General features: G+C 36.6%; 1 protein-coding gene across 22 annotated transcripts in view; it reads left to right on the top strand.

Annotated features, from left to right (window-relative positions):
* OXR1 (oxidation resistance 1) overlaps nt 1-27,938 on the top strand; it is a 484,621-nt gene that overhangs the window by 231,260 nt on the left and 225,423 nt on the right. For 20 of the 22 annotated variants that reach the window (XR_013528162.1, XM_054246334.2, XM_078353359.1 and 17 more), the window contains one exon: nt 13,423-13,619. Coding sequence is in view for 6 of the 22 variants with exons in the window: in XM_078353359.1 (XP_078209485.1) it covers nt 13,423-13,619 (197 nt within the window). In the remaining 16 variants the exon portion in view is untranslated. Of the gene's footprint in view, nt 1-13,422; nt 13,620-24,070; nt 24,193-27,938 lie in introns of all 22 variants that reach the window. The other 2 variants (XM_078353366.1, XM_078353360.1) reach the window with 1 other exon arrangement.

Here is a 27,938-nt window from a genome sequence, read left to right as displayed (position 1 = left end):
GCAGGCATTCTAACTTCAGAGTCCATAGTCTTCACCATTATGCTATTCGCTTCCAAAAATATGCCCAGCAAGTAAGAGACTGAGAAAAATAAAAGCCAAACCTTTTGAAATTGACTATATGAAGTTAGGAAAACCTGAGTCGTTTTGTGAAAGTGGTGAGTACAAAGCAGTTTTTTGCAGAGGGTTATGCAGGAATGGAAGATGAAGCTGCATGCTGGGAAGGAGAGAAGAAGTCAGAGGAAGGGGACAGTAGCTTTAGAGAGAAACAGACTTGGAAGGATGGGAGGTCTTTGTGCTGGCTGAATACTGGTAGGAATGTGTGAGCAGAGTGGAGTGATCAGGATAAGAGGAATCACCTTGGAGTAAAGCCTTGAAAAGGGGTTGTAAAGGAACTTTTTCTCCCTTTTTTGCATTCCTTCCTTTGTGCATAAAATAGAAATGTCCTTCCTTTCTGAAGGATTTCAAAGAGAATGCTGGCTTTTCCTTCATTGTTCGTCACCCATGCCTTCCCAAAAGAAGAAGAGCAACTTTTTGAGGCTGTGTAAAGGAAGGTCTCTGGCTGCATGACCCAGCCTCCTCTGGCTTCTCCCTTTGGGACCCGACGACCCACAGTGTGTCCATCTTAACTCCTGCTGCCCCTGGGGCAACCTCATCAGGACATCACTTCTTCAAGTGCCGGCTTGGGATGGGGTCCTTGCCCCTTGTGTCAATTTCTCAATTAGTACAGTCCTTATAGAGGGAAGAGGGTGGTTAGTACGTCAAAACCTTAAGTATAGAGAGAAGGTGCAATTAGGTTTAGGGAACATGTGGAGAGATTGGCTTTGGCAAGAAGAGGATCATATTCTCTTCTGTCACAGGAAAAGTTTTCAAATAGTGCAGAAAGATACATATAGGTCTACAGAGTCGCTGCTGGGAAGAAGAATAGTGATTTCTGTAATATAATTTTTAAGATTTTATAACTTTTTTTCTGAATAAAGTCTGAAATCCAACTTGGTTGTACTGGGAGCACTACATAGCTTTCATATGTTAAACCACTATCAACCAAGGAGAAGAAAACTAGAACAGATACACCTAGTGATTCTCAAACTGAGAAAGAGGACACGGCATGTCCCATCCAGAGTAGCTAATCCTAATTTATATAGGGTGGGTTTCCAAGGAAATCATTTCAATCAGTATTGTAATCAATAATGTAATCTTACATTTTAAGAAACCACAAATGTTATTTTTATTTAAAAGATTTATGACTTAAGGATGTTTTATATTCATCAATAGGATGATTTAGTTTAAAGAAGTCAAGAAACAATGGGTTACCCAGAGTGTTTTTCATCCAATTCCTGAATTAAAATGTAACTAAGAAACATATTTTCTATACCATCATTTCCTGCCTTTTATGTCTCCTTTTGAGGAAATTTAAGATGGTAGATTGTTGGACTACATTGTAATTTTAACTATAAACCACTGGGCTTTGGCCCAGATTATTAGTACCTGCAGAAGCTATCTTGATGAAGTTTGGAGTTGCCTTATGTTGTGCATAAGCAAAACTACATTTTAATCAGCTAGTCCATATGCTTTATAGAAAGAGTTTGTAATAGACCTTGTTAAAAATAGGTTTCATTAATCAGCAATGTTGGATAAAAGCCCAAAGTCTTAAAATAGTCTTATTTATTCTTATTCCTTCTTCCTAAAATGAATAAACAGAATGAAATCGATGTGGCAATAGCATGTTACATATCATTCCATCAAAGGTAATGAAATTAAATTTCATCTCTGTCAGTTATTGCAGAAGACTGTTTAACATTTACGAGAATTTGACTTCCAAATCCTTCAAGCCCTAATCTTTGAATTTACATAATGTGTTCCTACTTTCAGGCTTTTCCAGTTGAAAGGCTTTGAAGTTTCAACGCAAAAACTGAAAAAATTGGAAATTTGTACAATTTCAAAGTGAATACTTATGATATAGTGACATAATCAGAAAACACATGGGGGAAAAACTCATAACACATTTTTCTTTTTTTTTTTTTTTTTTAATTTCTTGCAATTATTTATTCTTTTTTTTTAATGTAATTTTATTTTATTTTATTTTATTTTATTTTTTTTTAATTTTTTATTGGATTATAGGTTTTGGGGTACATGAGCAGAGCATGCAAGACAGTTGCGTAGGTACACACATGGCAGTGTGCTTTGCTTTTCTTCTCCCCTTCACCCACATTTGGCATTTCTCCCCAGGCTATCCCTCCCCACCTCCCCCTCCCACTGGCCCTCCCCTTTTCCCCCCAATAGACCCCAGTGTTTAGTACTCCCCTCCCTGTGTCCATGTGTTCTCATTTTTCATCACCCACCTATGAGTGAGAATATGCGGTGTTTCATTTTCTGTTCTTGTGTCAGTTTGCTGAGGATGATGTTTTCCAGATTCATCCATGTCCCTACAAACGACACGAACTCATCATTTCTGATTGCTGCATAATATTCCATGGTGTATATGTGCCACATTTTTCCAATCCAGTCTATTATCAATGGGCATTTGGGTTGATTCCAGGTCTTTGCTATTGTAAACAGTGCTGCAATGAACATTCGTGTACATGTGTCCTTATAGTAGAACGATTTATAGTCTTTTGGATATATACCCAGTAATGGGATTGCTGGGTCAAATGGAATTTCTATTTCTAAGGCCTTGAGGAATCGCCACACCGTCTTCCACAATGGTTGAACTAATTTACACTCCCACCAACAGTGTAAAAGTGTTCCTTTTTCTCCACATCCTCTCCAGCATCTGTTGTCTCCAGATTTTTTAATGATCGCCATTCTAACTGGCGTGAGATGGTATCTCAATGTGGTTTTGATTTGCGTCTCTCTGATGACCAGTGACGATGAGCATTTTTTCATATGATTGTTGGCCTCATATATGTCTTCTTTCGTAAAGTATCTGTTCATATCCTTTGCCCACTTTTGAATGGGCTTGTTTGTTTTTTTCCTGTAAATCTGCTTGAGTTGTTTGTAAATTCTGGATATCAGCCCTTTGTCAGATGCGTAGACTGCGAAAACTTTTTCCCATTCTGTTGGTTGCCGATCCACTCTAGTGACTGTTTCTTTTGCCGTGCAGAAGCTGTGGAGTTTCATTAGGTCCCATTTGTCTATTTTGGCTTTTGTTGCCAATGCTCTTGGTGTTTTGTTCATGAAGTCCTTGCCTACTCCTATGTCCTGGATAGTTTTGCCTAGATTTCCTTCTAGGGTTTTTATGGTGCCAGGTCATATGTTTAAGTCTTTAATCCATCTGGAGTTAATTTTAGTGTAAGGTGTCAGGAAGGGGTCCAGTTTCTGCTTTCTGCACATGGCTAGCCAGTTTTCCCAACACCATTTGTTAAACATGGAATCCTTGCCCCATTGCTTGTTTTTGTCAGGTTTATCAAAGATTGTATACTTGTATGTATGTTGTGTTGCCTCCGGTGCCTCTGTTTTGTTCCATTGGTCTATATCTCTGTTTTGGTACCAGTACCATGCTGTTTTGATTACTGTAGCCTTGTAGTATAGTTTGAAATCCGGTAGTGTGATGCCCCCCGCTGTGTTCTTTTTGCTTAGAATTGACTTGGCTATGCGGGCTCTCTTTTGGTTCTATATGAAGTTCATGGTGGTTTTTTCCAGTTCTGTGAAGAAAGTCAATGGTAGCTTGATGGGGATAGCGTTGATTCTGTAAATTACTTTGGGCAGTATAGCCATTTTCACGATATTAATTCTTCCTAACCATGAACATGGAATGTTTCTCCATCTGTTTGTGTCCTCTCTGATTTCGTTGAGCAGTGGTTTGTAGTTCTCCTTGAAGAGGTCCCTTACGTTCCTTGTGAGTTGTATTCGTCTACACCAATAACAGACTTAAAGAAAGCCAAATCAAGAGCGAACTGCCATTTGCAATTGCTACAAAAAGAATAAAATACCTTGGAATACATAACACATTTTTCTACTATTAACTCAGTGTTTGAAACTTTACAGTAGAAAGATGATATGCAAAATTATTAAAGACTGCTCCAAGAATGCATGCTAAATATTTCTAATCAATAAAATTAAAATTAAAGACTTGAATCCAGATCTTTGATTTGAGAGCCCTTACCCTGTTTTATCTACCATGGCACTATTGAAAGTTTTTGCATAATTTTATCAGTTTATCAAAACCGCAGGGAATTTATTTAGAAATTATGAACCTGGCCTTAGTGTATAAAAACTTGAGGTATTATTTGGATTTATCATAGTATTAATGGTGGAGAATGTACTGGTTTTTTTTAATCTAAGTGCCGACAAGCATTCCTTTTTGTTTTTAATCAGGTTTTTTTAACTCCAGGATGGAGTGCAGTGGTGCAATCTTGACTCACTGCAGCTTCTGCATCCAGGTTCAAGTGATTCTTTTGCCTCAGCCTCCCAAGTAGCTGGAACTACAGACACACACCACCATGCCTGGCTAATTTTTATGTTTTTAGTACAGACGGGGTTTCACCATGTTGGCCAGGCTGGTCTCGAACTCCTGACCTCAAGTGATCTGCCCACCTCAGCCTCCCAAAGTGCTTGGATTACAGGCATGAGCCAATGCACCTGGCCCCAACACATATTCTTATAATGGGATAGGGAGGAGGCTGTGTTATGTAGATGCATTAATTTAATCATGATATCTGCTACCAAATATTAAAAGTCCTTCTTTAGTTTACTTTCATAGGTTTTTATATGTAGACTTGCTTGTTTACTTGTGGTTTTTTTCCCCATAATGAAACCACTCATTCATTCAACAATTTATTTCCTATATGCTTACTCTATGGCAAGCTCTATACTAAATCCTGGGAATGAAATTATGAACAAACCAGAATTTCCATGAATATAGTAATTGAGTTGATCTGGCAGTGTGGACTTCTAACAGAAAATGCTTCTCTCATATTACCACTTTCTCTGAGCTGAGGCAAGAATTTGAATATAAATAAACCAGCTGGCAAACTTAGAGGGTTCAGATGTCCTTTTCATTAAAGGTCAATAAGAAATGCTAATGTTTTATGTTAGGGTTTATTAAACTATGAAGGGGCAGAATTGCTTTGGAATTTAATTTCTAGTATTCATAGCATAAAATCAGGTAAAATAGCAGTGAATCCATGTATGCTTCTATATAATTATTATTATTTACACTGCCTAGCCCTTCACAGAATTAAATTCAACTGCATTTAATGAGAGAATTTCTTGGTTTTGCTAGAATTTCTAGCAAACCATTTCTGCATGTCATTGCACCTGTGGCTTAATCCTTAATTTTCTGTTCTCTGAGTTTCCAAGATAGGAAAGCATAAATTTCTTAGAATGAATACATGGTTAGAAACATATCTTGTTATAACAAGCGATCTAGTTGTGGTAACCAATTAACTATTCCAACACCAATTTGAATTCCCAAAGGATACTTCTGTTGAAGCATTTTGCTTTGGTGTGGAATTGTAAAAGTAAATTGTGTAATTCCTGATTCCACATTAATGAGACTTTCTGTCTTAATCTCCTGTTTAAGAGTGCAAAGTCTAATATGGCCACTGCAATTACTGAGTGGGCTAGAATTAGAATATTCTATAGCCCCAAGGGATTGTTTTCTTGTTTTAAAGCATAAGTTTCCAATCTGTCATTTCTTCTATGGCTGAGCTTCTGAATATGCTTGGGTTTTGCTGATTTTATGGTTTGTTTTTAGCTGCTAATTTTTAGTCAGACTGCCTAGGAGGGGTAACAAAAACCCTTAATTTTGCGATGTGAAAATTCTTTATGCATTTGCTCCCCAAAGCTTATTTTTTAGTAACTTAAGACTTTTGCAGCAGCCGCAGTATCCAACTTGGAAAACCTGCATTCTCAGCAGCTTTCCTGCTTTAAATAATATTCTTACATTAGCTCTTTTAGGAAGCAAAGAGACAACTTCCCTAACAGTAACAAGATGTGCAAACCACAGATGGTCTTCTTGCTGGAAATTACTGGAAAGGACTTACAAGTGTTGGGCCTCTGGGGCACAGTCATTCACATGCATTCATGCACCACACACACACACACACACACACACGTGTGACTATACAACAAATGAATAGGGCCAAGTATGAATATATATAGCTACTACTAGTGTATAGGTTTCTGTGGAATTTTATACACTGCTTTAATAGAAATGAACAGATTCTATGTTTATAACAGCTTTCTTAGGTAGAGCAGGCAGCTATAGCATGAATACCATGATTATAGATAAGTCCTAGATAGTCCAGGTCCTTGCCCAAGTGTAAGAACTGAAGTTTATCTCTGCCTCCTAATTCCAGAGTGTGGCCTTTGGTTCAAAATGCCTTGCTTATATTCCAGCTTTTCTAACTTCTAGCTCCATTGCTTTCATTAAGCCTCTACCAATAGGACCTATGCTACCTACCTCATGAGTTTGTTGTGATCAATAAATGAAATATTGTATGTATAACATGCGGCCTTGTACCTGATACCTTATAAATGCTCAATGATCATGTTTGTTTCTTTAAATCAAACATTTATACAATACTTATGCAAAATCTAAGTACTTTTTCAAATAGATATTGTTAATATTCTCATTTTACAGATGAGAAAATGGAGGCAAGGAAAGGTTAAGAAAATTGCCCAAGGTCACACAGCTAGTAAATGCCACATTATGGATTCAATTCCAGATAATCCCATCCCCAGGTCCATAGTCTTAAATGCGATTCTGTTATTCTCAAGGTACACAGTGGAACATATGGAATTGTGAGTTTTATATACTAATTTTATACTGCTTTAAATTCCTCAGGTCTAGGGAATATTCCCACTATGCTATAGTGGATTTCTCAGCTGGCGCTACTATTACCACCAATAGCCTAGGTTTATAGTAAGTGGAGAGTAGAAGATCCATTTTGTTTCCAGACAACTGAGAACTCGGGAACATAACCAATTAGTTATAATTCAGGCACAATTTAATTCCACTTGATGGGAGAGGTGATTCCAGTAAAGAACTCAGTTAAATAAAAACATATTTTTCTTATACATTTCAGTCATACCATGATGTAGTTTAGGCTCAAGGTAGAGTTGTATCACGTAGTAGTTAGACAAGATTACAAAACTATTAGAGATGCAGAGCATGATAGACAAGGAAAGAAGAAAAGCGTGGCTTGGTTATGATGTGAGGGGATGATGACAGAAGGGTGGAGATAGTAAGAAAGTGAAAACCGCACAAATGTGAAAGGAAGAGGGAAGATAACATAAAGACAGTTTGACGAGTGATAAATAATGGTTAAAAGGGTTAAAAGTGAAGAAGCTTGAAGAAAGATTCTCCACAGCGGAAGCTATCCAAATAGAGAATTGACTGAGATGTTTGGGAGAAACCTTCCACAGTGAGCATTGTAACAGCCACATTCAGTCACTGTTGGCCCAAGCCCTGGGCATTGGGATGTACGTTCATTCATTTAAACCAGAAAGTTTATTTATCCTACTCAAGAAGTGATCTAGAAAATGAGTGTAAGATTTCCTATGCTTCTAGTAAAATAGAAATAAATTATGCAAAGGTAAAATTTAGCTAATTACTGGTGAGAATCATTCTGTTAAAATTAGTGGGTATTGGATATTTTTTGCCAGTTCTTTTTTTCACTAGTTTCTGTGACTTTAGATTTCATCATCATCCTACCGGGCCTTTCCTGCTCCTTGGAGAACTGTTTGAAATGGGATCGAACCCTACTTTTACAGAGTAGGAAAGTCAAGAGCGCTTCACAAATTGCATTGTCACTTCTTGTCCTTACTTTGTCATGGTTCTCTAGGTCTTCATCTATGCTCCTGGGTTTGCTCTCTTAGGTCAAACCTGCGTGGATTTTAAAAATATATATACACACACACACACACACACACACCCTCACACACACTCAAGTGATTCATCTGATGGGTTTAGTTATTTTCTGAAAGATTTGGGGACTGGCATGAAAGAAATTTCACATTGCATACCACATAGGGGACTCCTCTTCAGCTAGTTCCCTTGTTATCCTTCACTCCTCCCTCAAAACCCACACTTCACAATAAATCAAGCCTCCTTCAACATGCAGTGCAGTCTCTGCAGACTCGGTGTTTATTGAAAGTGGTAGAGGAGGAAAGGAACCTGAGAAGTGGATATCATTTCCTCAGTATCCCTGGGAATGGTGCAGAACACAATTATAGCATCTTACCTACTCTTACAAAATGATTGGAACTTGCATTTGTTGAGAGTTTCCTGTGTAGGTGCTGTGCTAGGCACTTTCACATATGGTATTTACTTGATTCTTAGAACCTTTCTGGGTATATTTTATACCCATTTTATAGATGAGGAAAATGAGTCTCAGAAAAGCATCCAACACTGTTACCATGCTGAAGGAAGGCACTGGAATACATGTGCAGAAGAATAGGATAGTTCTTTTCTCCTCAAAAACAGAGGGACAAGAAAATGCAAAAATCAAGACAAATCAGACAGTCTGCTTATAGGAGCCATGACAAGAGGGATGGCTTCTTTTCTTCATTTCCTAGTCTCTATCTAAGGCTTCCACACTCATTTTCCTTTGGGAATGCAAAGCACATTCAACAAAGAACCTAACAGTGCCTATTAAGAGCTTATTTTTGTCTTCATCTTTAATGTTTCAAATATTTTCAAATAGGGTGCTTTATCTCATGCACACCTACATATTCCATTATGCTATATTTACATTTGTTTGACACATTTAACTAAGACCATTGTTAAAAATTTAAAAAGACTTCCCCTTTCATGAAATTTGGAAATTGAAGGTAGCATTTAGCAGAATTTCTTGTCAACCACAATACTCATTTTTAGAATTGTTAGCCAGTAATTGAATTACCCACACAGTTCTGCTTTCTAAGAATGTGCAAATAGAAGTCTTGTCTTATGCAAGCCAGAAAACCTGCTAGCAGTGTTCTAAACTTACAACAACAAAAACGTGAAGCCCTTTGAGTCTTGGTTAGGAAGACTTTTTGGTGAGGAGGAGGAGAAAGAAGAAGGGAAATCACAATGTCATTTTCTGTTGGTCTTTGGCCATCTGGATCTCAGTGCCACATCCTTTGCTCATTCCAAGGAGAATATAAAAGGGCAATGAGATTCTTTTACGTTTTGTAGTGCCAGTAGAACATGATCAGTTAGTTATAGTATCTATCCCTTTATCAAATATAAGCCATCATATCAGTCAACATGAGACTTTAGTTTAGTAACTAATTAATTCTAAAATGAGCCAGTGTGAAATATAAACAGTTTCTGGTGATAAAATAATCTGCTATGTGAACTGGAGGTAAAACATATTTATAAAATGTAAATAATTGTTAATGATAATAATTATTGCCAAGAACTAAAGAGCAGCTGACTTTTTGTAAAATTTAACACCTTTGCTTTAAATCTCTACTTCTCTGAACTGCCTTCCCTTGAAATAACTTGCTTTATATTGAAACTCAAATTTAATTTTGAAATAAAATTTATAGGATCAATTGTAGAATATTGACATTTTGTATGCCAAAAGTGGTTGAATATTAGTGATTTCTTGGGTTCAACATAATACTGTTAGTGCAGTTGAAGTCGTGGTGTGTGTACTGTGCTCTTCTGGAAAGTCATGCTAGTCCAAATAACCTTTGTTGCCTTGGTGGCCTATGGCTTATTTATTTTCTTTTTAATTAATTAAAAATTATAATTATATATATTTATAGTGTACAAAATGGTGTTTTGAAATATGTGTATGCTGTGCAATGGGTCAATCTAATTAGCATATGTATTATCTCACATATTTATTTTTGGTGGCAACAACACTTAAAACCTACTCACAGCCATTTTCAAAATATAATACATTGGTATTTACTATAGTCAACCACGTTGTATAGTAGATCTCTTGAACTTATTTCTCCTCATAAAATTTTATATCCTTTGATCAACATTATACCCATTTAAACTCCGTATACACGTCATTCTACTCTGCTTCTATGAGTTAAACTATTTTAGGTTCCATATAATGGTATTTGTTTTTCTGTGCCTGGCTTATTTCTTTTAACATGTTCCAGATTCATTCATGTTGTTGCAAATAACAGGATTTTTTTTCAAGTTCAGTAGTATTTCATTGTGTATACATGCAACTTATTTCTTAACATGTTTTTTTTAATTAATTTTAATGCCTTCTTAAGTATATATAGTACTTCCGTAGTTTTAGCTCTAGTCTACAAACACCTAAGATAAGAGTGGTGTTACCGGGATGAACAAGGCATTAGGAAAAAGTAGATAAAGCTGTACAGTATAAATCCATGTTTCCTCAAGTATATGGCGCCATAGGTGATTTTGGGTGACTACTCCCTGAAGGACTCCAGCTTGCTTAACTGTGAGATACGGCTTTCAACCTAGTTTCCACAAAGCAGCTCAGAGTGATTCTTTTACCATGTGATGACTCCTTTGCTCAAATCCTCCCTTGGCCTCATTTAACAACCTTAAAGCTTTATATGATCTGGCCTCACTCCCCTGCCCCCAGCACCACCTTGTTCGACTTCATATCCAGCTTCTTACCCCCTCCCTTTCTCTGCTCCAGCCACTGTGTGCTCCTCTGCTAACATAATCTACGTATCTCTTTTTCCTGAAATGCTGCTTTCTCAGTTATAATCATGGCTCCTTCCTTCAATCTCTTCTCAAACGTCCAATGGTCCACGAGCCCCACCTGGCTGTCCCATATATGGCAGCACAAATGCATACCTTCATTACCTATGTCCTTTACTGTGCTTGAATTGAATCCACCGCACCACTGCACTTTTTGCCACCTGATATGTTATATATTGGCTTGTTTACTTATCACCTGTCTCACTCCATAAGGGTCTCCACGACAGCAAGTGTTTTACCTGTATTGTTTACTGTGTATCCCTGGTGTCCAGAACAGTATGGGGTGGAAAATAGCCATTCCAGGAATGAATGAACAATTCATTTCAGCTCATGATAAGTAGGGCACTGGACCGGGAAAACAGCCATTCCCAGTGGGAAAAGGTGTCTAACTAATTTATAAATTAGTTAGATTAGTTAAATTTATAAATTAGTTAGATTTCGTTAGATTTCACTCTGTCAGTTTTTAGGAGGCTGGAATGACAAGAGCTTCACTCTATTTATTTTAAATGTCATCTTTTTGTGGCAAGTAGCCACTGCTGCTATATATAACCTTCATTGTAAATGAATACCGTAGTCTTCCCTTATCCACAGTTTTGTTTTCTACAGTTTCAGTTACCTGCAATACACTATAATATATTTTAAGAGAGAGAAAAAGAGTGACCTCATTAATACAACTTTTATTACAGTGTATCATTATAGTTCTGTTGTTGTTAATCTCTTACTGTGCCTAATTTATAAATTAAACTTTATCATAGGTATGCATGTATTGAAAAAACATAGTATATACTGTATAGGGCTTGTTACTATCTGTGGTTTCAAGAATCCACTGGAAGTTTTGAAACATATCCCCTTCAGATAAAAGGCAATTACCATGAAGTAAAAAAGGCAATTTCTCATGAAAATGTTATATTGAAGTATAATATATACCCAGAAAAATCCAAAAATCATAGATGGTTAAATGTTCACTAAGTAAATACATCCTGGTACCCAGTGCCCAGATCAGGAAACAAAACGTTACCAGAATCCAAGAAATCCCTTCATGTTGTCTTCAATGTAATAACTCCCCAATGTTTAACCTACCACTTCAATATCATAGATAGCACTCTTTGTGTTTGGACTTTAAATATATAGAATCATACGGTATGTACTCTTTTACATCTGGATTTTTTGCTCAAAACCATTTTTATGAAAATCATTCATGTTGCTTCTAATAGTTGTAGTTCATGCATTTTCATTGCTATATACAATTCTATTCTATTGTTGGTAGACATTTCAGTTTTTTTCAATTTTTGTGTATTACAAGTTGTGCTGACATGAACATTCTTGTTTGTATCTTTTGGTGAACACATAAAACTGCATGCCTTAAACTTTAGTAGGTATTTCCAGACATTTTTCCAAAGTAGCTTTAGCAGTGTGCACTACCACCAGCAGGGCAGCAGAATTCCAATCACCTCTCATCCATCATTGCACTTTGTATCATGCCTTTTACATTTTAGCCACTGTGGTGGGTGTGGTGTGAGTACAGTGTAGTTTTAATGTGTGTTCCTCATGGCTAGTGCTGTTGAACACTTTAAAATACATTTGTTGCCAATTTGAGTTACGTGAATCTATTTTCATGGATAAGATAATATAGGTAATATATGGATAAGTTAGAAATCATATAGGTCATAATTAAATGACTATAATTTAGTAAACATTGCTTTAATGACTCCCTTACTACTGATAGATTGTATTCTCTTTATAAAGCTTTTCCTCTGGAAAATTCAGTTCAATAGAAGCTAATTGTGGGTAAATTATGAATAACCTTCTATGCTGAATGGTATGAGGCTACCAAGGTCCATGTCATGGGAAGCTTCCCAGAGGTCACTTTGAAGCTATGTCTGATAGGCATGAACAGGGTCTGCCAGTAAGGCAGAAAAGGGAAGCCAATGTACCAAAAAAGCCCAGATAAAGTTTGAAGGTGTGAAGAAGTATGAAGCTTTCAGGAAATTCCAAGTGTTCAGGTGTGGTTATCAGAAATAATAAAGAAAATTGCCACCATCTTGTTTATAGGGAATAAAGAGTTGAAACATGACCTCCAGAAGTACCAAGGGCCAATAGTAAATTGGCCTTAGGGTTTATTACATTAGTTGTATAGCTTGAAATGTTTGAAGTTAACTCAACATCATTTACAATGATTTCTACGCTGAAGGAAATATGCATGAGCAGGGAAATATTTAATGGATAGCTTTTTGCTTTCCATGTTAGGCCTTCTGTTAGCTCTCTAAAATGTAGAAGTGAGCAGCACATGTTTTGTTATTAAGAATGAATAGTAAAATAACATGAGTTCTATAATTTTTACAGATAAGATGCTGTTATAGATTAAGCAGAAAAACACTGGCAGCCTCTGGTTTAAAAATAATGATTTTATTATTCTTTTGGAATTAACATTTATTTTTAACCAGTGTTTCACTGTAGTATTAAAAAATTCCTTTCGGAACTAAATACTATAGTCAAATGCATTATCTTTGACACTGCATTTTAGTCCATTATTAGAAAAATAAAAGCTCTCTATCACCTTACATTTTATTGAAATCTTTCAAAATGACTAGGCAGAAGGTATTTTTCCTACTAGTTTCAAAAATATTTGTAGAATTATTATTAAAATACTGTAGGGAATGTCTATCATTTCTGAATAGACATGGTTCTATCTCAAGGCTAAATATAACTCAATTGTTGAAAAAAATTATGATAAACGTGGAACAAATGTGTCTCTAGAATCAGGATTCACAGCATGTGGTCTTCTTTATTTGTAGGTTGAAGAAAAAGTCCCAGTCGGTGGATATTAATGCTCCAGGGTTCAACCCTTTGGCTGGTGCGGGAAAGCAATCTCCACAAGCCAGTAAGCCCCCTGCACCCAAGGCCCCCATCATTGAAGAAGAGCAGAACAATGCAGCAAATACTCAGAAACATCCTTCTAGAAGGAGCGAACTGAAGAGGTTCTACACCATTGGTGAGTACCAGATGTTTTATGCAAGTGATTAGATGAAATCTAACCAAATGGCATTGAGTCTCTGGGTCTGTTTTGTTAAATGGCTCCTTGTTATAAAACATGTGAATCTTTCTGATGGTTTATTTGGACATTTTCTTATGTGGTCTGAACATAAAGATGGAAAACTACTGAAAAGTTTCAGCAAAGTTAAATAAAAGCAGGCTTGAAGGCTTTCTGTATCGTAACCTAAGGGGGGGGGGGTAAATATACGTATATATATACCTTGGGTTTTTCCATTTTTAACCTTATGTGCTACTATTTTCATTTTAGCCGTTGTTGAACCACTGCCTTTCTTGTCTTTCGTTTTTATTCTTTTCATTTTCCGTTCAGGCTCCCAGGTCTCTGACCCTGTTCTGTCAGGTTGTTAAGACTGTGGTTGATGTCAGCCTGTAACCAACAAAGCCACTAGGAAAGTTAAGTTATTACGTTCTGAGAGAGGACAGATTTCCTTGTGCTTTGCCTTGAAAAAATTCAGTGGCATCCAGGCCCTTCATAGGAAAGAGTAATAGGATATGGCTTGGGTTTTGCAGGCATAATATTATTTCCCCAGATATAATAATATCCCATCATTTTGTAGTTTAACATTTAATCAGAGAGTTGTAGGCCATCGGTCCAAACAAATCAAATTATCAACATGTGTGTACCATATTAGCCCAGCATGTTTTTGGCCTTGCTTTGTAATGAACAATAGCAGTTTTTAGTGTCTTAAGTCTATTTGAGACAATAGTTACTAAACATCTCGTATATGGGAGAGAATGACGAGTAGGGGAGATGAATCCACCTAAAAAGGGGAGGGCTGTTTTGGCCTTGCATACTACTTCAATTTGGAGAGATTTGGTCACATCCAAGAGCTGTAATAGTAGAGACTGTGGCTTAATGGGTTAATGAGTGTTACATCAAGGAGGGCCTGTTTTCTTTAAAATTAACCATCCTTACCACCCTAGTATGAGAATGTTTGTTTTAAGATGATTGAAATCTTTTTCTCTGATACTTTAGTAGACATTCCTAGAAACGATCATCAGGAGACCAGATTTCTAGTTCTAATTCCTACACCAGTTTCCTGTGTGACTTTGTCAAGTCATTTTCCAATACCTTTGGGTGAAATCCCTTCCTTTAAGCGGAAGAAATGCGTCCATGTAGGCCTAGCCTTATTTCAGAATTTGGCTGCTAAAACCATGCTTTCTCTTTCCCCCATTTTATGTCTTCTTCTTATATATTCATTCTCAGGCTTCCTTTACCCGATTTAACTGTTCAAGTCTTATTTTCTAAGAGGCAGTAAGCGTGGTGTCAATGAGACTGTCCATAGTCAGGTAATGAGAATTAGTAAAAGACAGTGTAGACAGGCACATATTTCCAGTTTTAAAACTCTGATAGCTCAATTCGTTAAATCAATTGACTAGAAAAGCTCACAAAGTCTGTATGACTCTCTCCAATTACCAATATTCTCCTCCTCTGTAACATGTCTGCCACCTTTTATTACTTTTCTCACTTATTAACTGGCTAAAAAGACATAGTATTTTTCCTTCAACAAATAAAGCTGATCCTACAAACTCAATGCTTCTTAAAAATTAGAAAAAAAGAGAGAGATACTGACCAGCTTGGCCACCACGAATGATAGGCTAAGCCTAGAAAATAGAAGTTTCAAAAGGGGTGGATTGCGAAAAGATGAACGGTGAGTTATTGTAAATAATGCCACCACTCATGAATTCTTCACTAATGAATTGGTAACAATTTGATTCATAATCAACGTGAGTGGCATGTCTATTGTGTTAAAAGAGACATCTGAACTGTTTAATGTACTGTATCTGTGTAACTCTTCTAGTAATTTGGACCTGGAAACATTATCTTCAAGACTGACATATTAGCAACCATGTAATCACCTGTATTGAAAGTTCCCTTTACAAAACAAATCTACTTCAGTGTCTCTTAGTAAAAGTGTTGGTAATAAACAACAATAAAAATTTTCATTTATTGATAATTTCATATGCCAGAGGCAATTTAAGCTACTGGGTTCTATCCTCAATTCACCCTCACAACAACTTGGACAGGTAGATGTTACACTCTATTTTTATAGATGAGGATAGAGCCATAGATCATTTAAAGATGGGGTCATGAGCTGTAGATAGTAGGCTCTACAAATGAAATCCACCTTCTCTTGTGACCCAGCAGAATCAGCCTTCTCTGACTCCCCAAGGTTGCCATCTCCTCTATGCAAAAATAAGCTGGAGGAGTTTTTATGGATAATATAGTGGAGTGATATTTTTACCACAAGTCCCAGAAAATCTCACTGAAGGCAGTCTTGCCAACGAACCCATCTACCAGCCAGTGCTCATTCATTGAAAGATATCTTTCAATATCTGTTTAGGGTTTACACTCCTGGAAAACTCGAGGAGCCCTCTTGTGGCCAAGAAAAATACATTTAAATTTAGCAATGAAGTTTTATACTATATTTACTATATACATTCAAGCAATAATTTTAAAGCTTAAAGAATTTTCAAATAGAAAATAACTAGAAAAAATGTTACAGCCATTGAAGTGTCTTTTAGTGGCTGGAGTAGCTTTTCTAGAATTTTTTTCTTAGAAGTACAGTTATTCTTTACTGTTCAGGGAGTGGAAGGGATTGGTTCCAGAACCCTCACAGATACCAAAAACCTGCAATGCCCAAGTTCCTGATATAAAATGGCATAGTATATGCATATAACCTATGCATATCCTCCTGTATAATTGAAATCATCTCTAGGTTACTTATAATATCTAATACAATGTAAAAGTTATAGAAATAGTTATTATACTGTATTTTTAGTCAGTATTGTTTTATACTGTTGCATTGTTACTGTTTATTGTTTTTACTCTGGAATATTTTCCATCAATGGTCAGTTGAGTCCATAGATGCAGGGCCTACAGATATGGAGAGATGGCTGTATTATAAAATTCCATTGGTTTAGAATAAGTAGGGGAAAGCTAGTCACTACTGATATGAAATATATAAATCTTCAGATAAAAGTAAAGTAATCACCATGTCCAGCTGTGGTTCGGGAAAGAGCGTTTTCTGCTCTGCTTCCCTCACTAACTGTGTAATCTGGCACGAGTTATTTAAAATCATTTGACCTGAATTCTTACATGTGTACAATGAAAGAGATAAACCAAATCCTGTCTTTCGGAGTTGTTTTTCATCTTACTCTCATTTTATTATCACAACTGACCATAGAAAACACTGTATAAGTTTTCTTTTGTTGTGAAACAAACTACTACAACATTAGCAATTTAAAATAACACCTAGGCCGGGCGCAGTGGCTCACGCCTGTAATCCCAGCACTCTGGAAGACCGAAGCCGATGGATCATGAGGTCGAGAGATCGAGACCATCCTGGTCAACATGGTGAAACCCAGTCTCTACTAAAAATACAAAAAAATTAGCTGGGCACAGTGGTGCGTGCCTGTAATCCCAGCTACTCAGGAGGCTGAGGCAGGAGAATTGCCTGAACCCAGGAGGCGGAGGTTGCGGTGAGCCGAGGTCGCGCCATTGCACTCCAGCCTGGGTAACAAGAGCGAAACTCCGTCTCAAAAAAATAAAAATAAATAAAATAAATAAAAAGTAACACCTATTTCACTGCTCTGTGGGTCAGTCCGCATGGTATGACTGGGTTCTCTGCTCAAAGTGTCTCAAGGCTAAAATCAAGTTGCTAGCTGGGTTGTGTTTTCATCTGGAGTTTCAACCAGGGGAAAATTTGCTTCTAAGCTCATTCTTATTGTTGGGAGAATTCAGTCCCTTGCAGTTGTAGGGCTGAGCTACCCATTTCCTTGCTGGCTGTCAGCCAGGGACCACTCTCAGCTCCTAGGGGCCCCTTGCTTTTCTTGTCATGTGACCCCCTCCACCTTCAAGCAAATAACTCTACACCAAATCTATATTATTTGGGTCCTCTGCTCAACCAACCAGAAACATTCTCTACTATTGAGTCAGGATTACCTAGATAATGTTTCTGTCTTAAGACTCACACAACCTAACCACAGGAATAAAGTCCATTGTAAATTCCAGACCCTGGAGTTATACAGGTATGTACACCAGAGGGGTGGGAGATCTTGGTGACCATTTCAGAGTTCTGCTAAACAGAACACATTTTACAGCACCACCTGATATATACACATGCAAATATCACTATAGCTCAAATGAAATTTCTTAAAAGCATTTCCATTGCTATTTGGATTATTTATAATCTATTCTATTTCATTTTTAAAATACAGTCTCACCTCACTAAATTTATTTCATAGTCCATGAATGGGTTTTGACCTGCAGGTTGAAAAATCACTAGACTTGATATTTGAAGTCCTTCAGATACTTAAACTTCTATTATTCTTTTAAAAATATAATTGTTAATTAGAGCTAGAATAAAACAAAAACATTAACTTAGTGGACTAGCACTAATGGGTAAATAGAAGAAAATGGAGTGGAATTTTTACTACTCTAATTGTTGTTTGTGTTAGATAAAACCCTCTGAGTTCGACAGTGTGAACAAGAAACACGTATCCTTCAAAACCACAGCCCCTACTTAATGATAGCTAATGAAGCCAAATAGCAGACTCAGACATTTGTGATAATCAGTTTATTTCACTACCCTTAATTCAAAGAACAATGTACAAGGACTTCTGAAAAATATTTTAAATTAAGCATGGAGGTTGTAAAGAAACTATGCACCTAGGATCCAAGCATGTACATTGCTCCCTAAGGTATACCTGTACATATTGATTCCTCACTTCAGGGAACTGCAGCTGGAGTTCATATATCTCCGTCCAGCTTCTGCAACTCTTAGTAAAAGCTTCTAATGTCTTTCTATACAGAGGACTTTCACTGGACAGTTAGGTAATAGGACAACTCTTGAGTGAATGTCCCCACTAGCAGAATCATTCAGTGAAACACCGAATGCTGATTAGTCCCTGATCAGTCCTTGCTGTATGAAGGCCTCATAGAAGGTGCTGCTCAGAATAGATAGAAAAACGAAACAGAGAGACCTGCTTTCAAGGCAGCCATCCTATGTGTTGGGGAAGAGAGTGCCTGGTTGAAATGAGCCCACCAGTAGGCAAAATATAATACAACACAGAGTGCCCTAAATGCCATGGAGGTAGGGGAGGGGTGATGTGTAATGAAAGAGGGGGCAGCAGGGGCCAGGGGAGACTGAAAGTGCCCTGGAATCCACAAGATGGAGAAATCGCCTCAGATTGTATAGATGCTCAGAGGCCCTTTATGGGCTCTATAGAGCAAGACACCCTCATCACCTCCTCTTTTCACTTCTGAGCTCCCCTGGCATCTGCACTTCTCTGTGCCTCCTGTTTTCTTGTGTTGGGATGTCTGTTTCCATACTGGCTCTCAATTCTTATGAGGAAGGAATGATGCCTGCAGTCTCATTAATCCCAGCACTTAGTGCAGTGTGAGGCACACAGTTAAGTGCTAAATAACTGTAGAGGGCAGAGAGGACAGAAAGGGTTATAAATCTTGTCCTTTGCAGTGGAGGAGGAGAGGAGGGAATCTACTCAGAATTCAGTTGGAGGAAGAGCTTAATATTTACTGTGTGCCAGTATCTTTAAGCAATTTATACACATGATCTCACTATACAAAGCTCAGTGTACAGGGTAATAGCCTCCATTTCATGAAAATCAGAAGCCCAGAGAGGTTAGATTTGTCTAAGGTCACAGTTACCCAAAATAGCTGAGATAGGATCCAGAACCAGTTCAATGTAATTCCAGAGTGAAGGCTCTTAACATGGTGTTTACCCCTCACCATAAGTATATGGCTAGAAGATTCTTCTGTTTATAGGGCATAAGAGAAAGATTGGAGTACCTGCTGTAGAGAAGAGTGAGCAAGATAATTACAACTTTTATGTTTATTTTTTAAAAGTCCTCTTTTATGACGTATGCCACGTAAATGCTCTCTACAACTTTGTAGAAAAGCCAGTAAAGCTTTCAGGTTAGCCTTTCCAGGTTCCTCTAAGCAGGGCTTCTGAATAGGTCCAATATGGGGGCTCCTTGGCTAACAGGTGTTTGAATAATATCTCTGGAACTTTCTTTCAGTTGAAATCTCTCCCTCTCAGGTTCTCACCTTGTCATGGGAACTGACAGTCTATTCGTCCCTTTTAATCTTGTTTGTCTTCATGGTCAACCTCTCCTTTTTATCCTATCCAAACTAATCTCACTGTAACACGTTTTTGTAAGACAACATCTATGATTAATCATCCAATGTACTTTACATGCCAATTTATAGTCATTTATATTCTGATAAGTGAATTAAATAAATATTTATTGAATGCCTACTATGTTCAAGGCTATGTTCAAAGTCCTGTGAATAAAATATTAAACTAAGGCCAGCCCTCAGGGGCTTATTTTCTAATAGGAAAGACAGGCAATAAATACACAATCAGATATTTAACACACTGTCAAGTAAGGGTAAGTTTTTAAAGAAGAATAAAATAGGTTAAGTGAGAGAGGTGATAGGTTATTCATGTAAAATATGTTTAAATCTTACACGGTTTTTATAAACATTCTAGATGATGGATTGTGTCAGCTCTCACTGGGAAATCAATTGGCTGGATTTGATTACAGGACATTAGGTGTATTAATAATAGATTTTTCAGAGTTGTTTTCCGCCTTCCTAGGAATCAGATTAGCTTGTGAAAAGACTAATAGAATTGATATTTGCAGCATGAATGAGAAAATGATTGAGGGGAAATCTAATGACCCTCATGCTTCCCCACATTGTTTTCAAGAGGAGGTATCCAGATGTTCATTTCTACCAAGAATGAATAAGGAATGTGGACTAAGCTATAATATAGAATATTGAAATTAAGTATCAGGGAAAATTTAACAAGTTTTAGTATATACAGGGAAGTTTGGTATATCAAAATGTATAGCTATTGTCTCTTCAGAGAGTGGTTTAGATGTCAACTTGCCAGAGGGAAAGAGAAAATTAGCTCCAAAGATCCTAAATTATTTTAATCAAGGTCATGAAAGCTGTGTAGTTATTCCGTGGGTGTTTATTAAGCTCCTTCTTTTGCTCAAGAAGGCAGGTGAATCAATGGTGAAGAACTTGGCCTTGAAAATCTAAATTTAAAGTTTATATTTTTGAAATAAATATTGGACCTTTATATTCTTCTTGCTAGTTATGAGACCATAAACAAAGTAGTTAGAATCTCAACCCTCAGTATCCCTCCTTATAAAGGGAAATAAAACTGTTGCTTACTGAAAGGGCTGTGGTGAGGTATAAGTGAGGTAATTATTTAAAGTACTTATAATAGTGTCTAGAACTTGCAAGTTCGCAGTAAATATTAGTGAGCTTCTTGTTGTTGTGAACTAAAGACAGAGTATGAATAAAGCACCATGGTACCTGCTCTCAAGGAGCACACATGAAACAAGCCTCTTGTCTTGACCTTTGTGGATCTGATCAACTCATCCCCTGTTTAAAACCCGGCAGTGGTTCCCCACTCTCCACAAAATAAGGTTACTCTATAGACCTTTCATACTGTGCTTACCTTTCATCAGCTTTATTACAGAACCCAGCCCTACACTCCAGCCAGGCTAAAAACTCTTTGTGGATTCCCAAAGTTGTAATTCTGTATGATGTATCATGTGCTTTTCCTTCAGCCTAGAATAGTGATACCTCCACCTCTTTTAGCCTTCTGATTAACTATCCATTTCCCAGGATTCAGTCCAAACTTCCCTTATACTTGGCTACAACTTCTCTATATCTGATTAGTACAAATACATTTCAAGCATTTTAATATACAGATGGTAAGTCTTTTAGGTGACTAACATATTGAATTTAAAAATACTTAAAACATTTTTTATAGAGTGAGTGGAATGTCTCTCATGGCCACCATATACTATTCTATGGAATTAAGTCTCTGAAAGTTGAATGACTAATTCATGGTCATACTGTAAATAGTGGCAAAGCCAAGGGAAGAACCTGAGTAAACCAGCCAATGGTAAACAGTTCATCTTCTACATTTATTTTCAGGTCAAATTCTTTTTTTCAAAGACAAAAATGAAATTAGATCATTGATGGAGATCTCATTGAGTGGTTCTCCAAGGGCTAGTCTGTACCATTGAAGGTGAAACAGATCCCATGATACAAGAACAGTGGTTTTTTTCATAAAACTATACTTAGTTGAAGTGACTATCCTTTCCATTCTCTTTTTCTTTCTTTCATCCTCCCTTGTATCCTCCCTCTTTCCTCTTTCTCCCTTCTGCTCTTTCTTCTACTCTCTTTCCTCTTTTTCCCTTCTTTTTTTCCTTCCTACCTTCCTTCTGTGTTAAAATGAATAGTCTTTTCTGAAATGACTACTTAGTATGTGGTATCAGTTTGGAATGTTTAAGTCTGTTCTTTTAAAATTCTTTTTCTTGTCAAACTACTAATTTGGGAAATGGTCCCTAAAATATTCTCTTGAAATTGCGATGGTCTGTGAAATTGCAAATTCTAAAAATCTACTGCAATGATCTTATCTTTTGCCCTGCTTGCAGGATAGAATACCTTCAACATTCCAAACTTAATGATCCACAGTTAAACACAAATTTGTATCTTACTAACCCCAGGCTGCTTACATATTGAAAAGAGAGCCTACAAAATTAGGCACTCCCTGGGAATTCTTCTCAGTAGTAGGCAAAATTAAAACAGTAATAGCTAGTTCGGAAACTCTAGAGAGAAAAGCAAGACACATATTTAACTGGTTTTTAATTGCAGTACACCAGACACTTTAAAATATCATCAAATAACTTGCATGCCTCTCATTTAATAAAAAAGGTAACTCTAAAGTAAAAGTACTGTAACAGGAAGTTAAAAAATAAAAGGAAAAGACTAATTTTGCTAGAAGTGGCACATTCTGCAGTGTGAAACTAGGTCACCACTGAACTAGAACCTTCTCTCCAAGCTAGAAGATTCTTCATGGAAAAGCAGGAAGTCTCTGTGATTTAATCGACAGAACTATCTTGGCATGCAGGTCACGGTCTAGAAGTACAGAAGCTAAAATAGATGACTGCTCTCAGATTTCCAATTAAATTACATTCTTGAGAACTATGACTTTGTTTTGAATTGAAATTTATTTTGACAGTTTGATGACTTTTTACATTTTCTGGATCACAAAAATGTTTAGGGAAAATTATTTCATTGCTGAGGTTTCTTGTTATACATGGAAGCTAAAAGTCCCTAAGTGAACCTGGGCATTTCACAGATTTTGAAGAGTCGTTCGAAGTTTGTATAAGTACCCAATATGCAATTTTTATTGAGAGAGTGGAATTTGAAGATAACAAGAATTCAAGTTTCATTTTTTGGTTCATTTGTGGATTAATCAGACCATGGGATTCAATATATGTTTATGAGAGTCAGCATCTCTGTGTGCATGTTTGTTGGGGGGATATTTGATTGGGATTTTGTTTTATAACATTTTTTCATTTAATGTCTACTTTAAAGCATGAGATTAAGGAAATCCTACAGGCTGAAACTACTTTCAACTTAAAATTAATATGAAAGCTTTATTTCTTTCAAGGGAAATTACTTTTTTCCCCAATCATTTATGTAATTTTAAGTAAACTTTACCAAGCAGCAGGAGGTATACACAGGAGGAAAATATATTTGCTTGATATCTCTATAGATTAGTAATGTCTATAATTTGTTAAATAAGCTTGCCAACTCTACATTTATAACAGTAGCACCTTATTTTATAGATTTGCTTCATTTTTTTTCTTTGCCCTGATTCTGTGATTGTTTTATGTCAGAAGTAATGAACCCAGAATCAGGAAACACAGCTTAATCATGGCCATGATAAACAGATTAAGAAATGTCAATAACACTGAGGTTTCCTTGAGCGAATGCTTTTGGTATAATGTTTGAGTTGCAGCATCATAATCTTATAACTTATTAATAAACAAATTATATCTGTCAACTTAGTGATTTCTAAGCTGCTCAATTAAACCTATCCTGGTTTAATTTATGGAATAATTAAAATGGACATTGTTCATGATTGAGAAATAAGCATGATCCTGTTTGAAATTTCCTAAATTTCTAATAAAATAAGGCTTTCACCACTGTTAACAAACAAAATTTGCCCTTTAAACCTGCTAACACTGCTATGAACATCCCATTTCACTGAAGAATGATGAGAGGAAGAAACTGGCAGATTATTAAGAAAGACCTACTCTATTTTAAACATTTATAGATAGAATTAATGGTAATTTGAACAGTGAAGTAATATGTCCACATTTCCCAATGTTTTCATTTTTTTTAAGAGTATGAATTTAAAGAGCTTCTAGGATCTTGCTCACATTCAGAAAGGAAACTATTGGTATCTCCTGATTTTTTTAAATTTGCTTTTCTTCCTACTTTATGCCTAAGAATATATATTTTCTTCATTCTTTTTTTCTTCTTCTTTTAAGAGATAGAGTCACAGTGTCATCCAGGCTGGAGAGCTGTGGTATGATCATAGCTCAGTATAGCCTTGGATTCCTGGGTGCAAGTGAGCCTTCCGCCTTGGCCTCTGGAGTAGCTGGGATTACAGGTGTGCATTACCGTACTGAGTCAAGATGTTTCTTTACATGTAAAAATACTACAGGATTTATGCTTCTCAATGAAATGTTGAGCATGTTCACAGTTATGACTGAAATATATTACTTATAAGAATGGAAAAATAGTTAAAAACCAGACACAATTGGGGGAAAACCTTCCATTGGTATTTCTAACAATGTTTTGAAACTACTTTTACTATACTTAAAAACTTTGAATCCAACCAAAGATTATAAATGTTGCAGTGACCATTCATGATACATTCTCTATTAATTATGTATACATCTATATAGAATCAAACTATTAGTAAACAGCTTTAAGACTCGCTAAGTCAAACTCTGTGATCATCTGAGCAAACTCAGATAAAAAGTCTTTGTGTTAGTAAAATATGAAAAAATCTAAGTGGGTTTATCACTGAAACATGATTTCAGAACACAGAAGATATTAGGTGATATTAGGTTCAGCAATTTAGCTTAGAAAACTGCTTTTTAGTAGGGAAAAATGTGCACTGAAAGAAATCAATATGCTAGTTTTAAAGTATGGTTATCTATTTTTCAGCTAATTTTATGTTACCATGTGTGTTTGAAAAATAATAAAGTGAAATTCCTCCAAAATATTATATGAACAAGTCTTCAGTTAATTTAGATTGGTGTCTTTGAGGGAGAAAGTCTATAATGTTTTCTTGATTTTGACCAACATTTTTTTTTTTTTCTTGAGACCAAGTTTTACTCTTGTTGCCCAGGCTGGAGTGCAATGGCATGATCTTAGCTCACCACAGGCTCTGCCTCACCAGTTCAAGTAGTTCTCCTGCCTCAGCCTCTGAGTAGCTGGGATTACAGGCATGCGCCACCACACCTAGCTAATTTTGTAATTTTAGTAAAGACAGGGTTTCTCCATGTTGGTAAGGCTGATCTCGAACTCCCGACCTCAGGTGATCCACCTGCCTTGGCCTCCTAATGTGTTGGGATTACAGGCGTGAGTCACTGTGCCCAGCCCATGACCAACAAATCTTAGTATTCTCTTTTTTCTATTCTGTTTGGTCATTCATTTGGTAAGCCTCTTTCATAAATTAGAATCTTTTGTCTTATAGAATAAAACAAATAGGCCTTATAGAAAAAACTAATATGCATTGGATATAAATGAACTCTTTTAACTAATGTAATATAAATTAATAAATAAAATAAATGAATTATTATATTTATAAACCCTCTTAGTATGAGAAACACTATGCATGAGGCATATAGAGGCAGCCCATCCCAGTATAGAAATCTGTCAGACTTTTAACAGTATTTGCCTCCCCGCTGCATTTCAATATTTTCTATTTGCTAGGATTTGTACTCAGAGATCCTTGGAGGTTATTATGTTGCTTAAATTTTTATATGTATCGATAGAAAGGGTAGTGATTTCCTCTCATAGTTCTCTGAGCAAAAGGGGGCAAAAATTATGTTTGATAACATATTGTAGATAAAATATCATAGGTGCCCACAGAGAGGTGAACCTTGTGACTCTGATTTATTGAGCGTCTTAAAGGTCAATTCAGTAGAATTTCTTTTCCAGTCAGATAGATTCAGTTCTGAAGTCTTTTTCAAGTACTGTTTCAAGTGAGCCAAGATGTGGCAAAATCAGCACAGTAATGTTTACAGTAAGTAAAGGAAAAAGGTATCTGGAGTGCTGTTTGGGGCTACAAAGCTTTTATTTCCTGCTTTAAGTAATTCTCTCAAGTTGCAGAACCTTTTGTGACATGAAAAACATTCTTTTACATAAATGTATAGTGAATGGGATGGAATGGGGATAGCCGAAAAGGTGCACTTAAGGAAAAGGGGAATATCAATAATAGTTCTCTCTCTCCATACTGCCATATTTATTTTTCATCTCTTTTCACCTCCATCCCTAGATAAGCCTATATAAACCTCAATTCAGTGGACAGTTGTAAGAATGCTTACGTATTCATTTTTAAAAATGATTGAATGACTACCAATAGTCAGAAACAAGGCTTGAGAGAGAGGAGGGAGGTCTTGTGTGCTACACTGTGGAGTTTGGGGCTTACTCTTGGCATCTTGGGAACTTGTGAAGGGCTTTCTCTAAGGCAGTGTCTTGATAAGATTGCTATATAGAGAGATCTTTCTAGTATCACATGAAGAATGGTTGAGAATTTATGTGCCTACAACGAGAATAATGTTTTAGTCATATAGTATAAAAGCTGAAACCATAGCATGTTGTGTTATTTAAGAGCCTTGCCTCTGGAATTACATACAACTGGATTTGGATCCTACTTCTGCTATTCTGGGCAGCTCTGTGACATTGGACAAGTAACTTAATCTCTCTGGACTTGGGATTTTTCAGAAATTAAGGATATTACCTGATATTACTCAGGTTTATAGTATGAGATAATATATATGCAAATTGTTTAAATGATCCTGGCACATAGTAAGCACACAATACATGTTAATTAAAAAGCAAATTACCAAAATAATAATGAGGAGGAATAATAAGAACCTAAACTAAGAGGCATCAGGACAAGTGAAAGATTCCAGACAGATGGATATAAATGTAGACAAATGCTTGACCAGCTAGAAATAAATAAGATGAAGAATTTCCAGTCAGTACTGTGATTTCAGGCTTTAAATATTTGAAGCCATAGTAGCTAACCTTTTCAATTAAAAAGATATGTTCTCTTTCATGAACAAAATAAATATCCCTGTGGGCCAGAAAATGGATAAAATGCATAACAATAAATGAGGGTTGAAGCCATAGGCCTTTGAATTACTATGCATTGACTTTAAAAGAACCTTATTGTAAATATCAGAAACATTACTCATTGAGCACATGGAGGACAGCCTGTTGGGCACGGTGTTGATACATTGCTATTAAATAAATCCGTTCTTCATTCACATTTCCTTACTTTTTACCTAACTTCTTTTTTCTTTTCCAGGATCCAGCCCAGGGTACCACATTATATTTGGTTGTCACATCTCAAGTTTTGTCTTGGCTGTGACACTTTATGGTGTCCTTTTCCTAGTTACAATGCTAGAGTTGAGCTCTTGGCTGCCCCTATTTCTGGACCAGAGCTCTGAAGGGATGGGGGAGCCAAATAGGAAAGGAAGTTGAGAACCAATGATCAGAGACATAGAAAGCAATCTTTGTTGTTTCCTCCAGTTCTATAATCCAGTAAATTTGTCAATTCTTAGCCTCTGCTAGTAATTTGGAAAACAAATGAAACTATGTCATTCATATGATGAAAAGTACAAAAGAAGATGATTAGGATGGGGCCTTGACATCCTGGAATTAGAGAATAAAGGTGTTTATGAAAGCTGTGTTGGAGGGGGTAGCAGGAGACATTTTATTAAAAGTGAGAGCGGGAGCAGCACTTTGGTTTGGTATTAATTAGTTTTTGCACTTAGTGTAAATCACACTTGTGATTCATTCTGTTTAAACACTATGGGCCGGGAGCGGTGGCTCAAGCCTATAATCCCAGCACTTTGGGAGGCTGAGGCGGGTGGATCACGAGGTCAATAGATCGAAACCATCCTGTTCAACAAGGTGAAACCCCGTCTCTACTAAAAATAGAAAAATTAGCTGGGCATGGTGTCGTGTGCCTATAGTCCCAGCTACTTGGGAAACTGAGACAGGAGAATCGCTTGAACCCAGGCGGAGGTTGCAGTGAGCCGAGATCGTGCCATTGCACTCCACCCTGGGTAACAAGAGTGAAACTCTGTCTCAAAAACAAAAAACAAAAACAAA

Source organism: Callithrix jacchus, chromosome 16 (assembly GCF_049354715.1).
Source record: "Callithrix jacchus isolate 240 chromosome 16, calJac240_pri, whole genome shotgun sequence".
Taxonomy (NCBI): Eukaryota; Metazoa; Chordata; class Mammalia; order Primates; family Cebidae; genus Callithrix; species Callithrix jacchus.
The sequence above is the reverse complement of the archived record's forward strand: the minus strand, read 5'-3'. Positions and strand labels throughout refer to the sequence as shown.